This window comes from Urocampus carinirostris, chromosome 14 (assembly GCF_059441175.1).
Source record: "Urocampus carinirostris isolate Australia breed hairy pipefish chromosome 14, RoL_Ucar_1.0, whole genome shotgun sequence".
Lineage (NCBI taxonomy): Eukaryota > Metazoa > Chordata > Actinopteri > Syngnathiformes > Syngnathidae > Urocampus > Urocampus carinirostris.
Genome location: NC_142362.1, coordinates 5740438 through 5755933, shown reverse-complemented (window position 1 = coordinate 5755933; position 15496 = coordinate 5740438). Strand labels below are relative to the sequence as shown.

The 15496-nt window shown below is 37.5% G+C and overlaps 1 protein-coding gene across 1 annotated transcript in view; it reads left to right on the top strand.

Moving 5' to 3' along the window:
- Positions 1-15496, top strand: part of LOC148352542 (low-density lipoprotein receptor-related protein 1B-like) — a 583719-nt gene that overhangs the window by 513295 nt on the left and 54928 nt on the right. The window contains exons 66-71 of the mRNA XM_088353080.1: positions 567-683; positions 5678-5784; positions 10666-10798; positions 12016-12122; positions 12753-12885; positions 15363-15485. Coding sequence (XP_088209206.1) covers positions 567-683; positions 5678-5784; positions 10666-10798; positions 12016-12122; positions 12753-12885; positions 15363-15485 — 720 coding nt within the window. The remainder of the gene's footprint in view (positions 1-566; positions 684-5677; positions 5785-10665; positions 10799-12015; positions 12123-12752; positions 12886-15362; positions 15486-15496) is intronic.

Genomic DNA, 15496 nt, shown 5'->3' with positions numbered 1-15496 from the left:
CGCACTTGCGGCCAAACTATGACAAAACGGCTACTTATAGTCCGGAAATTACCGTATTTTCTGTACTTAAGTCGCCCTTTTGCGGCCAAACTATGAAAAAAACGGCTACTTATAGTCCGGAAATTACAGTATTTTCTGTACCTAAGTCGCACTTGCGACCAAACCATGAAAAAACTGTGACTTATAGTCCGAAAATTACGGTACAAAAGCAGAATCAAACCTTTTTTTCCTGTTGAAAAGAAAGTCCAAGAATCAAACCAAGAAAACAAATCACAGCTTGCAACTTGTTTTCCCCCTTTTTTTTTTCTGTGATCCGCCAAGATTCCCCCGTCGCTCCGCTCGGAAAAAAACCCACCTTCAGATTCTTTGACGTCTGCGGTAAACGTTAGCGAACGCGATATTTCACGTCGCGTTCGAGTGCCCTCCGGTGAACACGCCGTCTTTTGAACTCGGTGTCAAACCTGCTCCGGCGAAGGCCCGCAGGAGATTCTGATGAAAAAAAAATTAATATTCATGCTCTTTGAAGAGGTTTTTTTTTGTGTACTCTTTGTTTGCACCTGAAAAAGATGAAAAGACCTGCGGTCCTCATGAATTCCGCTGCCGGAATAATAACTGCGTCCCGGACCACTGGAGGTGCGACAGCCAGAACGACTGCGGGGACGACTCCGACGAGCACAATTGCAGTGAGTAAACAACCAGACACAAAAAATGTTCAACTTCATTCCTGGGATAAACGAGCGCATATACTCCCGAAATACCGGAGCCAAATAGAACAAATACGGTAGAACACCGAAGAAGAAATCCGCTTCCTAGTTTGTGTCTACTGTATCTCCAGCGCGCTAAGAACTTTGATGTTTTTATTCGATAGGGTTGGTGTAAAGAAGAGGCGAGACGTTGAAACGAAAGTGTAATAAGAAAGCTTGATCCGGTTGAGAAAATGGTTGGATGGCTTTTTTTTGGCCACTTTTTACCATCTGTATGAGATGAGTGAAATTCTCTCTCTCTCTCTCTCTCTCTCTCTCTCTCTCTCTCTCTCTCTCTCTCTCTCTCTCTCTCTCTCTCTCTCTCTCTCTCTCTCTCTCTCTCGGTCTACCTGTCTGTCTCTCTCTCTCTCTCTCGGTCTACCTGTCTGTCTCTCACTCTTTGTCACTCTTTTTGCCCTTCTATATGTCTCTCTCTATGCCCCTCTATGTCTCTCTCTCTCTCTCTCTCTCTCTCGGTCTACCTGTCTGTCTCTCACTCTTTGTCACTCTTTTTGCCCTTCTATATGTCTCTCTCTATGCCCCTCTATGTCTCTCTCTCTCTCTCTCTCTCTCACTTTTTATGTTACTTTCTCTCACTCTCTATGGCACTCTCTCTCTCCATATATGTCTCTCTCTCTCTCTCTCTCTCTCTCTATGTCACTCTTTCTCTCTCTATATATGTCTCTCTCTCTATATATATATATATGTATATATATATATTATATAATAATAATAATAATTTCCTTGTATTGTCATTCTGTGTAACAATGTACACAGAACGAAATGTCGATTGCAATGTACACAGAACGAAATGTCGATTGCACCTGACCCGTTGTAGCGAGCCGATGCAGCCGCAGCCAACAGAGGGCGCCGCCGACCACTTTTTAAGTCTTAGGAATGACTCGGCCGGGGCGCGAACCACCGACCTCCCAGTCTCAAAGCGGGCGCCTTACCATCTAGGCTACTGAGCTGGTATATATATATATGTCACTCTTTTCTCCATCTCTCTTTATGTCTATATATATGTCACTCTTTTCTCCATCTCTCTTTATGTCTATCGCTCTCACTTTCTCTCTCTTTCTCAGTCTCTCTCTCTCTCTCTCTTTCTCTCTCTCTTTCTCTCTCTCTCTCTCTGTCTACCTCTCTGTCTCTCGCTCTTTGTCATCCTTTTTTCCCCCTTCTATATGTCTCTTTCTCTCTCTCTCTCTCTCTCTATGTGCTTTCTCTCGCTCTCTATGGCACTCTTTCTCTCTATGTCGCTTTTTTTACTCTCTCTGTCACTCTTTCTCTGTCTTTTTGTCTATCTCTGTTGCTTTCTCTCTCATTCTCTGTCTCCTTTTCTCTCTCTTTTTCTCTCTCTCTCCCTCTGTCTACCTGTCTGTCTCTCGCTCTCTCTCTGTCCCTCTCTTTCGCTCTCTCGCGATCTTTCTCTCTCGATCTTTCTCTCTCTATTGCTATCTCTGTTTCTCTTTCTATCTCTGTTTCTCTCTCTCTAGATCACTCCATCTCTCTCTATGTCTCACTCTTTCTCTTTCACTATGTCATTCTGTCTCTCTCTATGTCACTCTTTCTCCATCTCTATGTCACTCTTTCTCCATCTCTGTCACTCTTTATGTCTATCTCTCTCTCTCTCGCCTTATCTCTCTCTGTCTCTTCCTCTGTCTCAGCCTCTCTCTGTGTCTCTATATCTCTCTGTCTCTCTTTCTCTCTCTTTGTGTCACTCTTTCTCCCTTTCCATGTCACTCTTTCTCCCTCTCTATGTCACTCTTTCTCTCCCTCTCCCCCTCTCTCTTTATATCTCTATACAGTAATCCCTCGGTTATCGCGGTTGATGGGGACCAAAACCACCCGCGAAAAGTGAAAATCCGCGAAGTAGCGACGCCCCTTCAAAAATGCTTACATTTAAAAAAAAATTTTTTTAGAATTATTTTATTATAATTATTTTTCAAGACCTGCGAAGATCTGAACCCGCGAACGTGGAACCACGAAGTAGCGATGCCTCTCCAAAAATGCTTTAAAATAAAAACTTTTTTTTTTTAATACATTATTTTATTTATTTATTTATTTATTTTGGGACCCGCAAAGCTCTGAACCCCTAACGTGGAACCGCAAAGTAGCGAGGTCCCACTGTATATATATCCCTATCCCTCCATCTCCAGCCAAGTACACTGACTTTCTAATTCCACACGCAAAGCACACCTCAGACGGGAACTCACATTTTGCTTATATTTAATTTCCTCTTTTATCTCTCATGTAGTGCAATTGTGGCCGCCTTTGCGAGGGAATCGTTCCCAATTTCAACTCATTAGCAGGAAGTAGCATCTATATTCAACTATAATGTCCGATAACATTCAACTTTCATATTAAGCCTAGCACCTCAAACTATCGTTGGTATGAGACCCCCCCGGTATGTCTCCGACCATACAAACTAGTCGTACATTAGCGGTCGTCATCGGGAATGAAGCTTGAAAATGGTAAGCGTGGGAAGAAAAAAAATAATGTTGCATTTATATTCATAAGCTCAATACTTGCAAAACCATCCAGGATAATGAGGGGGGGGGGGGGGCGGAGGGTGGATGCGATGCAGCTGTTTAGCCGTGTCCTAATACGGCCCTTCGGGACGCGCTAAATGGCAGCAATAGCGTTCGGGCTTCAGAGTTTTGCACCCCCAACCCCATCCCTTTTTCATCTGCAAAATGGAATGCATTGACGTGCGGTTTTGCCGCTCTCGTCCCGCATCAACCCGGCACGATTACCGTATTTTCCGCACTATAGGGCGCACCGGGTTATAGGGCGCACCCCCCCAAAAAAGTTTTTGGTCCTATATCTTCCATAGATAAGGCGCACCGGATTATAAGGCGCTACAATGGGAACGTGGACAAAACAGTCAAATGATTCAGTCCAACTGATTACCCCCTTAACATTCCCAAAGCTTGCAAAGAAGCAAATACGTGTCGAGAACACGTGCGGATGCGGTGTCCGTACGATGTCACTCAAATGCATTGTTCCAAATATCATTTGGAAGGTTATAGTCTTGGGAAATGCCAACCATTCCTTAGTTTCTATTTTCTTCTTCTCGCAACATCTTTTTCGGCCAATTGCAGGGTTTGTTTCGGCCCTCTAGCCTATCCGAGGCTCCGAATAACTTTGGCCAATAGCGATCGATTCAAATGATGATTGACACATTGGTTAGCCAATAAAATGCCGGTATATAAATCCCAGCATACACCGCGGACTACTCCACGTTCGGGGGAAAATCGAGTCGGCGGCTGTTGCGTAAGTTGCGAGACCTTGCGATTTAATGTTGAGCCATATATAAGGCGCACTGTATTATAAGGCGCATGGTCAGCTTTTGAAAAAAATTAAGACTTTTAGGTGCGCCTTATAGTGCGGAAAATACGGTAGCCGATATTGTCTCGTTTATGTGTCTTTCTTTCCCAGGCGTAAGTGCATGGTCGCCATTGCTAAATACAGACAGTGCTATATTTTGTATGTTGATGGTTTCTATCAGTATGTTTAAGGCTCGTATAAGTAACCTGTATTGTTTTGTACTGAAAAATAAACACCACAAAATATGCTCTATAAAGATAAATAGAGGTGAGTTGAACTTACTTTTGGAAGATGAGCTTCAAGAGTTAAGCGACTTCCTCCTCCGTGGTAAAAAGTGGCCGAAATAAGCGATCCAACCGTTTTCTCAACCGCATCAAGCTTTCTTATTCCACTTTCATTTCAAAAGAAACGGTTCGCCTCTTCTTTACACTCTACACCAGGGGTGTCAAACTCATTTTAACTCGGGGGCCACATGATAGAACAAACATTCTCTCGGGGGCAAACTAGTAGGTTTGAGAGAAAAAAAAAAGAAAGAAATAAGAGAAAGAGAGGGAGAGAAAAAGAGATGGTGGGACAAAGAGAGAAAGGGAGAAAGAGAGAGAACAAGTGAAAAGAGAAAAATAAACAAATAAAGGGAGAGCGAACGTGAGAAACAAAAGAGATGAAAAGAGAAATAGTGAGAAAGGGGGAAAGTATGAGAGGGATAAAGAAATAAATCCAATAAAGACTAAAGAGAGAGAAGAAGAAAAACGAGAGAAGGGGAAAGCAATTAAAAATCAAATTAATTAATTAAATTAAAAGGGGAAAGCAAGAAAGAGAAAGAGAAAAGAAAAAGGTAGAGAGAGCAAAAGAAGGTGAAAATACACAGAGAAAGAAAGAGTCAAACAGGAACAAAGAGAAAAAGAGACACAGAGGGTGAAAGAGAAAGAAACAGAGTAAGAGAAAAAGGGAGTATGAGATGAGAGAGAGAGGATGGAGGAGAGAGGGACAGAGAGAACAGGAGAGAGAGAGAGAGAAAGAGAGAGGCAGAGACAGAGGAAGAAAGTGCAGCGTCTTTGTGAGAGACACCTGTCTTTGGCAAGATCAAGTGGACGTATTTCAATTTGCAGCACATTTTTCTCTTGCGCTTCTCTGACCTTTGTCTCGCGTGCCGGATTCAATCCCTTACTGAGCCTGATCCGGCCCGCATGCTCCCTTTTTGACACCCCTGCTCTACACTAACCATATTGAACCGAAGCACGAGATATTAAGCAATAAAAATGTCAAAGTTCTTAGCGTGCTAGAGATACAGTGCAGTGTGTTTACACACGAACCAGGAAGTAGAAGCCAGATTTCTTCTTCTGTGTAGATGCTCTCACAGCACCACACGCCAGTAGTGGCGGAAAGAAGAACTACAGTACTGTCCTGTCCTCGGAAAAAGGTGCACAATACAAAATGTAACTTACAGCAATGTCTGGATATTTTTTGATGTACCGAATTTTTTTTTCGAATCTACCGTTTTAGTCAAATGATCGTAAGTACGGAAGCGTCTGTATTTCTAATCTATTTCACACGATTGCATTTTGTGTTTTTGGGTGAATCCTTAACGTGGAATTTGTCGACAGCGCCAGTGACCTGCAACCACAAAGACTTCGCCTGCGCCAACGGAGACTGCATATCCTCTCGATTCCGATGCGACGGAGATTACGATTGTTTGGATAATTCAGATGAGGCAAGTTTTTCTATATACCGTATTTTCCGCACTATAAGGCGCACCGGGTTATAGGGCGCACCCCCCAAATATAGTTTTTGGTCCTATATTTTCCATACACAAGGCGCACTGGATTATAAGGCGCTAAAATGGGAACGTGGACAAAACAGTCAGATAGTTCAGTCCAACTTATTACCCCCTTAACATTCCCAAAGCTTGCAAAGAAGCAAATACGTGTCGTAGACACGTGCGGATGCGGTGTCCGTAGATGTCACTCAAATGCATCGTTCCAAATATCGGAAGGTTGAAGTCTTGGGATTCAAGAAATGCCAAACATTTCTTAGTTTCCATTTTAATTTTTGCCGGCAACTGTGTGGACAGCAAAGTAAGAATTTTACTGTGCAGGGAAACGGGGTTCTTTACTGCGCATATGACAATAAACACTTTGAATTGAATTGAGTTTAAAAATAGACTCATCACAGAAACATCAAGATCGTTCTAAAACAAGATACCGGGAAAATATAAATCCGCATAGCTCACCTAAGTTCTCTTGCAGCCATCACGTTCAATAATGATACGTAACCGTGGTCTTCTTACAACCGTGAGTGTAGTAAATCCAACCGTGTAAAATATTTACAAATACAGAATAGTAAAAAATGTTTTCTCTATGCCGTAGTGAAACCCAACGTGTGATTCCCATTCATCTTTTTCTTTTTCTATCTAGATTTAACTAAAGATCTATCTATCTAGATTTAAGTAAAGATCTATCCATCTTTCTATCTATCCTATCCATCTAGATTTAACTAAAGATCTGTCCATCTGGATTTAACTAGATTTAACTAAAGATCTATATATCTAGATTTAAGTAAAGATCTATCTATCTAGATTTAACCAAAGATCTATTCTATCTAGATCTAACTAAAGATCTATCAGTCTAGATTCAACTTAAGATCTATCTATCTAGATTTAACTAAGAATGTATCTATCTAGATTTAACTAAAGATCTATCTATCTAGATTCAACCAAAGATCTATCCATCTTTTTATCTATCCTATCCATCTAGATTTAACTAAAGATCTATTCTATCTAGATCTAACCAAAGATCTATCAATCTAAATTCAACTAAATATCTATTCTATCTAGATTTAACTAAAGATCTATCCATCTAGATTTAACTAAAGATCAATCAATCTAAATTCAACTAAAGATCTATCCAACTAAATTTAACTAAAGATCTATCCAACTAGATTTAACTAAAGATCTATATATCTAGATTTAAGTAAAGATCTATCTATCTATCTAGATTTAACTAAAGATCTATTCTGTCTAGATCTAACTAAAGATCTATCAATCTAGATTCAACTTAAGATCTATCTATCTAGATTTAACTAAGAATGTATCTATCTAGATTTAACAAAATATCTATTCTATCTAGATCTAACTAAAGTCCTATCAATCTAGATTCAACTTAAGATCTATCTATCTAGATTTAACTAAGAATGTATCCATCTAGATTTAACTAAAGATCTATCTATCTAGATTTAACTAAAGATCTATCCATCTTTCTAGCTATCCTATTCATCTAGATTTAACTAAAGATCTATTCTATCTAGATCTAACTAAATATCTATCAATCTAGATTCAACTAAAGATCTATTCTACCTAGATTTAACTAAAGATCTATCCATCTAGATCTAACTAAAGATCTATCAATCTAAATTCAACTAAATATCTATTCTATCTAGATTTAACTAAGGATCTATCCATCTAGATTTAACTAAATATATCTCTATCTACCTATCCATCTACCTATCTCTCTATCTCTCTATATCTATATCTAAATAAATATCATAAAAATCCATGAAAGAGCTACAAGTGTAGCATTGCACACCAAGGCAACACTCCACACTGAACCAGCATCGCTTACAATTTCAAATAAGAAACATTTAGCATTTAACATAAAAAGCATAATCATCTCTTTCAAGTCCCATCATCAATAATAATGACGCACCGCGAATTATTCATCCTTCTTTAGCGAATCCAGTTAGCACATTAGCCTCCTTTTTTACACATTAGCGAAACCTTCTCTTCGTTCCTCCCGCCGCTCGCCTTCATCAAATTGTTTTCAGGGATCCCGACGGAGGCTTCGAGGGTCACTATAGTTAAACGCCGTTCAGCTCCGCCGAGTGGAAGTGAGGCACAAGCCTCAAGTGCCTCTTCAGCCTCCCGCGTTGCTTTTAAGCGTGACGTTCGTCATCTCGAGTACGAGACCGTACCTGCTCGGGAACAATGAGCGTCCGTCGGGCGTGGGTGGCCTTGTTAGCTGTGTTTTTGCTGCTAGCATTTACTTTTTGTATTTTTGGGGGGTCTACAGAAAGGCTGCGAGGCGCACTGTGCCGAGGACCAATTTCGCTGTCACAACAACCTGCGCACATTATCCCTTTTAATATTTTTTTTAAGTATATTTTTTTCTAGTAAAATTAAAAATCTATCCATCTAGATTTAACTAAAGATCTAGCCATCTAGATTTAACTAAAGATCTAGCCATCTAGATTTAACTAAAGATCTATCCATCTAGATTTAACTAAATATCTATCCATCTAGATTTAATTAAAGATCTATCTATCTAGATTTAACTAAAGATCTATCCATCTTTCTATCTATCCTATCCATCTAGATTTAACTAAAGATCTATTCTATCTAAATCTAACTAAAGATCTATCAGTCTAAATTCAACTAAAGATCTATCTATCTAGATTGAACTAAAGATCTATCTATTTAGATTTAACCAAAGATCTATCATCTTTCTATCTATCCTATCGATCTAGATTTAACTACAGATCTATTCTAATTTTCTATCTATCCTATCCATCTAGATTTAACTAAAGATCTATTCTATCTAGATCTAACTAAAGATCTATCATTCTCGATTCAACTAAAGATCTATTCATCTAAATTTATCTAAAGATCTATCTTTCTAGATTTAACTAAAGATCTATCTATCTAGATTTAACTAAAGATCTATCTATCTAGATTAAACTAAAGATCTATCCAACTTTCTATCTATCCTATCCATATAGATTTAACTAAAGATCTATCCATCTAGATTGAACTAAAGATCTATCTATCTAGATTTAACCAAAGATCTATCCATCTTTCTATCCATTCTATCGATCTAGATTTAACTAAAGATCTCACTATCTAGATTTAACTAAAGATCTATCTATCTAGATTTAACTAAAGATCTATCTATCTAGATTAAACTAAAGATCTATCCAACTTTCTATCTATCCTATCCATATAGATTTAACTAAAGATCTATCTATCTAGATTGAACTAAAGATCTATCTATCTAGATTTAACCAAAGATCTATCCATCTTTCTATCCATTCTATCGATCTAGATTTAACTAAAGATCTATTCTATCTTTCCATCTATCCTATCCATCTAGATTTAACTAAAGATCTATTCTATCTAAATCTAACTAAAGATCTATCAATCTAAATTCAACTAAAGATCTATCTATCTAGATTGAACTAAAGATATATCAATCTAGATTTAACCAAAGATCTATCCATCTTTCTATCTATCCTATCGATCTAGATTTAACTAAAGATCTATTCTAATTTTCAATCTATCCTATCCATCTAGATTTAACTAAAGATCTATTATATCTAGATCTAACTAAAGATCTATCATTCTAGATTCAACTAAAGATCTATCCATCTAAATTTATCTAAATATCTATCTTTCTAGATTTAACTAAAGATCTCACTATCTAGATTTAACTAAAGATCTATCGATCTAGATTTAACTAAAGATCTATCTATCTAGATTTAACTAAACATCTATCCAACTTTCTATCCATCCTATCCATATAGATTTAACTAAAGATCTGTCCATCTAGATTTAACTAAATATCTATCTATCTAGATTTAACTAAAGATCTATATATCTAGATTTAAGTAAAGATATATCTATCTAGATTCAACCAAAGATATATCCATCTTTCTATCTATCCTATCGATCTAGATTTAACTAAAGTTCTATTCTATCTTTCTATCCATCCTATCCATCTAGATTTAACTAAAGATCTATCTATCTAGATCTAACTAAAGATCTATCATTCTAGATTCAACTAAAGATCTATCCATCTAAATTTATCTAAAGATCTATCTTTCTAGATTTAACTAAAGATCTCACTATCTAGATTTAACTAAAGATCTATCTATCTAGATTCAACCAAAGATCTATCCATCTAAATTTATCTAAAGATCTATCTTTCTAGATTTAACTAAAGATCTATCCAACGTTCTATCTATCTTATCCATCTAGATTTAACTAAATATCTGTCCATCTAGATTTAACTAAAGATCTATCTATCTAGATTTAACTAAAGATCTATCTATCTAGATTTAACTAAAGATCTATCTATCTAGATTTAACTAAAGATCTCACTATCTAGATTTAACTAAAGATCTATCTATCTAGATTCAACCAAAGATCTATCCATCTAAATTTATCTAAAGATCTATCTTTCTAGATTTAACTAAAGATCTATCCAACGTTCTATCTATCTTATCCATCTAGATTTAACTAAATATCTGTCCATCTAGATTTAACTAAAGATCTATCTATCTAGATTTAACTAAAGATCTATCTATCTAGATTTAACTAAAGATCTATCTATCTAGATTTAACTAAAGATCCATTCTATCTAGATTTAACAAAAGATCTATTCTATCTAGATCTAACTAAAGATCTATCAATCTAGATTCAACTTAAGATCTATCTATCTAGATTTAACTAAAGATCTATCTATCTAGATTCAACCAAAGATCTATCCATCTGCGGTGTTTTTGCTGCTAGCATTTACTTTTTGTATTTTTGGGGGGTCTACAGAAAGGCTGCGAGGCGCACTGTGCCGAGGACCAATTTCGCTGTCACAACAACCTCTGCATTTCCAAAAAGTGGCTATGTGACGGACAGGAAGACTGCAAGATGGGGGAGGATGAGAGGAACTGCCAGGCTACAGGTACAATCTGTATTTTTTTTTTTTTAATTCCTTTTCCATTTTCAGTATTGATTTGTGTGTAATGCCAGTGTCTGGAATATCGTTCGTTTTGGAAATTTTGTAATTTCGGTTCGTTTGGCAATTTGCATACTCGGCAGCCAATCAGAAGCCTGCATCGAATAAATTCGTGCTTCCGGACTTTCCCGAGCGTTATAAGGTCGTGCTGACAACTTTTTCAAGAAAGAGAAAACAAAAAAATCTTCGTTTTTATTTATTTTTTTATTTATTTATTTATTGAAATATCGTTCGTTTTGGAAATTTTGGAATTTCGGTTCGTTCGGCAATTTGCATACTCAGCAGCCAATCAGAAGCCTGCATCGAATAACTTAATGCTTCCGGACTTTCCCGAGCGTTATAAGGTTGGGCATTTGCATATAGACGCAAAGCGAACAAAGAAAAATGGAGAAGTGGTTAGGAATCAAGCCAAAACCTCAGCTTCAGAAGAAAGATTCAAAAGAAGCCAACAAAATGTATGACGCTTCAAAACGTAAACGTACATTAAAAGCATGGTTGGAAAGAGGAGTTCACGTGGCTTGTAGCAGATAACGCAACGCAAACATTGTATGAATGAAGATGAATCAATACAGGTTCATACTAATGGTAGATGGAAAACGGCAATGTCATATACATGCAATGAATGTTAATTGTAGATTTATAATAAACTCAATTTTAAAGCGTTGTTCTGTTATATATTCTGGTTATCGATCCTTAATACTTTGCAACAACCGTTTTTTTAACGATAAGTTGTCTTATTGTGTTTCAAGTTGTGAAAAATAGGGCAGGCAACTTTATGGTCCGCTAACTTTTTGTCACCAGTTTCTGACACTTTTTCTTACCTTTAAAAGAATTCAGGGTTTGGGTTCGCAATATAAATGAAGTTTATCTGGTGTGTATAACCTTATTTGCCGTTATAAATAATGCTGTTACGCAACGGCTTATTTTTTTAGCAACTAATGTTTTTTTTTCCGCCGTTGCCATTACTGACGATCGAAAGCGGTGTGTTACTTTGTCTAGTACAAATCAGCACGTTGTCTCATGTTAAGGCTATGTCAGATTGTGGGTTGCTGATCAGAATATAGAACACAATGAGGAAAATATTCAAAATATCAACACTGAAAAAAGTAACCCACGATATAGCGAGGGATTACTGTACAACTGATTTTTTTTCTCCTTGTCAGCGCCCCCTTCATGCTCGGCCAATGAGTATGTGTGCGACAGCGGAGGTTGCGTGTCGGCTAGCCTGCGTTGCGACGGCCACGACAATTGCCAGGACGGCTCTGACGAGGTTGGTGACTGTAAAGTAGGCTTAAACGTATTTGCTCAAGGTGTCTATTCCTAATCAGTTTATCTTCCTTTTGATGGCCGACTCTTTGTCTTCCTGTCTTTGTTTAAAGGTGTTGGCACTTTTCTTTTGGGGGTGGTCATTTTTCTTTTGTCTGCGGGATGAATAAAGTATCTATCTATCTATCTATCTATCTATCTATCAACATACCAGTACTTTTCCATGTTTTGTGATTTCAATAAAACACAGGCAGACGGGAGGTGTACCAGAGTGAGTGAGTGTGGACGGTGAGATGCTTGTCCTCCCGCTACTCTCCCCGCTGCAGCTGGTTAAAAAACTTAACAAGTCTTTTGCCTGATGTATTTTCTACCGTTAGCCAATTTATAGCTCTCCCACGCCTCACTGGTCTGCTTTTTAGACCCCAGTGACCTTTGCGTGGTTTTCACACAAACTCAACTGGACTTTTTTTTTTTACTACTGCAACGCCCACCTATGACTGTATTTTGCACTATAAGGTGCACAGGGTTATAAGGCGGACTTTCAAATTTCTGTCCTATTTGGGTTTTTAAGTTCACCTTATAGTGTGGAAAATACGGTAATATTTTATAAATGGATTTCCTGTCTGCACTCCAGAGCGGCTGCGTGAAAGAGTGTCGGGAAGACGAGTTCCTGTGCCTGAACCGGGCGCACTGCGTCCCTCGAAGGTGGCGTTGCGACGGAATACTGGACTGCATGGACGGCAGTGACGAGGACCACTGCGAACAGGGTAGGGGTGCCCATTACAAAATAATTTTATCTTTTTAGTACATTAGTGCATGCTTACATACGTTTTTGTGAGTTTCAGGTGCGTTTTTGTGCGTTCGATGTACATTATTGTGTGTGCTTACGCGTGTTTTTGTGTGTGTTTACTTACTGTACATTAGTGTATGCTTACGTACATTTTGGTGCGTCTTTACATATGTTTTTGTGCTTGTTTGGGTACATTTTATCCGTTTTTACATACATTTTCGTGCATCTTTACATACATTTTTGTGCGTGCTTACGTATGTTTTTGTGCGTGTTTACGGAATTGTACATTAGTGCATGCATACGTACATTTTTGTGAGTCTTTACATACGTTTTTGTGAGTTTCAGGTACGTTTTTGTGCGCGCTTACATACGTTTTTGTGTGTATTAACGAATGTTTTATGTGTTTATGTACATCATTGTGTGTGCTTACATATGTTTTTGTGTGTATTCACGTACTGTACATTAGTGTATGCTTACATACGTCTTGGTGCGTCTTTACATAAGTTTTTGTGCGTTTGAGGTACGTTTTTGTGTGTGTTTCTGTACGTTTTTGTGAGTGTTTACGTAATTGTACATTAGTGTATGCTTACGTACATTTTTGTGAGTCTTTACAAACGTTTTTGTGAGTTTGAGATACGTTTTTGTGCGTGGTTACATACGTTTTTGTGCGTTCGATGTACGTTTTTGTGTGCATTAACGAATGTTTTTTGTGTTCATGTACATTACTGTGTGTGCTTATGTATGTTTTTGTATGTGTTTACGTACTGTACATTAGTAGATGCTTATATACATTTTGGTGCGTCTTTACATAATTTTTTGTGCGTTTGAGGTACGTTTTTGTGTGTGTTTCTGTACGTTTTTGTGCGTGCTTACGTATGTTTTTGTGCATGTTTACGTAATTGCACATTAGTGCATGCTTACGTGTATTTTCGTGCGTCTTTACATACGTGTTTGTGAGGCTGAGGTACGTTTTTGTGCGTGCTTACATACGTTTTTGTGCGTTTGATGTACGTTTTTGTGTGTATTAATAAAAAATTTTTGTGTTTACGTACATTACTGTGTGTGCCTACATATGTTTTTGTGTGTATTCACGTACTGTACATTAATGTATGCTTATGTACAATTTGTGCGCGTTTACATATGTTTTTGTGCTCGTTTGGGTAGATTTTATCCGTTTTTTACATACTTTTTCGTGCATCTTTATATACATTTTTGTGCGTTTGAGGTACGTTTTTGTGTGTATTAAGGCATGTTTTATGTGTTTACGTACATTATTGTGTGTGCTTATGTACGTTTTTGTGTGTATTAAGGAATGTCTTGTGTTTACGTTCATTTTGGTGCGTCTTTACATAAGTTTTTGTGCGTTCGATGTACGTTTTTGTGTGTGTTAACGAATGTTTTATGTGTTTACGTATATAATTGTGTGTGCTTAGGTATGTTTTTGTGTGTGTTCACGTACTGTATGTTAGTGTATGCTTATGTACATTTTGGTGCGTCTTTACATAAGTTTTTGTGCGTTTGAGGTATGCTTTCGTGTGTGTTTCTGTATGTTTTTGTGCGTGCTTGGGTACGTTTTTGTGCGTGTTTACGTAATTGTACATTAGTGCATGCTTACGTACATTTTCGAGCGTCTTTACATACGTGTTTGTGTGTTTGAGGTACGTTTCTGTGTGTATTAACAAATGTTTTATGTGTTTGCGTACATTATTCTTTGTGCTTACGTATGTTTTTGGGTGTGTTCACGAATGTTTTATGCGATTATGTACATTATGTTTTTGGGTGTGTGTTTACATACGGTACATTAGTATATGCTTAAGTCTTTTTACATTTAAGGCACATTTTTGTGCGTGCTTATGTACATTTTTGTGTGTTTGAGATATGTTTTTGTGCAGTGTTTATGTATAATGTCATGCGTGTTTCCGTACGATTTCGTGCGCGTTTAGATCCTTTTTTGTGCGTGTTTGGGTAAATTGTATCCATTTTTACGCATGTTTTTGCGCGTGTTTACGTACATTTTTGTGCGTGCTTACATAGGTTTTTGTGTGTTTGAGGTACGTTTTTGCGCCTGTTCCCGCACATTTTTTGTGTGTGTTTACCTACGTTTTCGTGCGTGTTCATTTTTTGACAGTAACAGAAATAGTTACTTTCCCTGATAACTAGTTACTTTTACTAAAGAGTAATTTAGTTACTAATTCAGTAGGGAGTAACCATAACTGATTATTTTTTAAAGTAAATTATATTATGTAAAATATGATATTTAATGCGTATAATAAAAACCTTTTAGACAAAGTCATTATTTTTGAAAATGACTTTTAGGAATTGAATGCTGACTAGATTATAAGAGTGCTAAAGATACAAAAAATAAAAGAATGATAGATCGTCAGAAAAGGAACAGATCGGCGTCCGCCTGAATTCCCTTTCCATTGTGTTGTAATTCTCTCTTGTGACCCGTAGGTGCTTTCTTCTGCCGAGCCGACGAATTCATTTGCAATAACACTTTGTGCAAACTACACACCTGGATCTGCGACGGAAAGGACGACTGCGGCGACAACTCGGATGAGGATGCCGACATGTGCGGTGAGGAAACT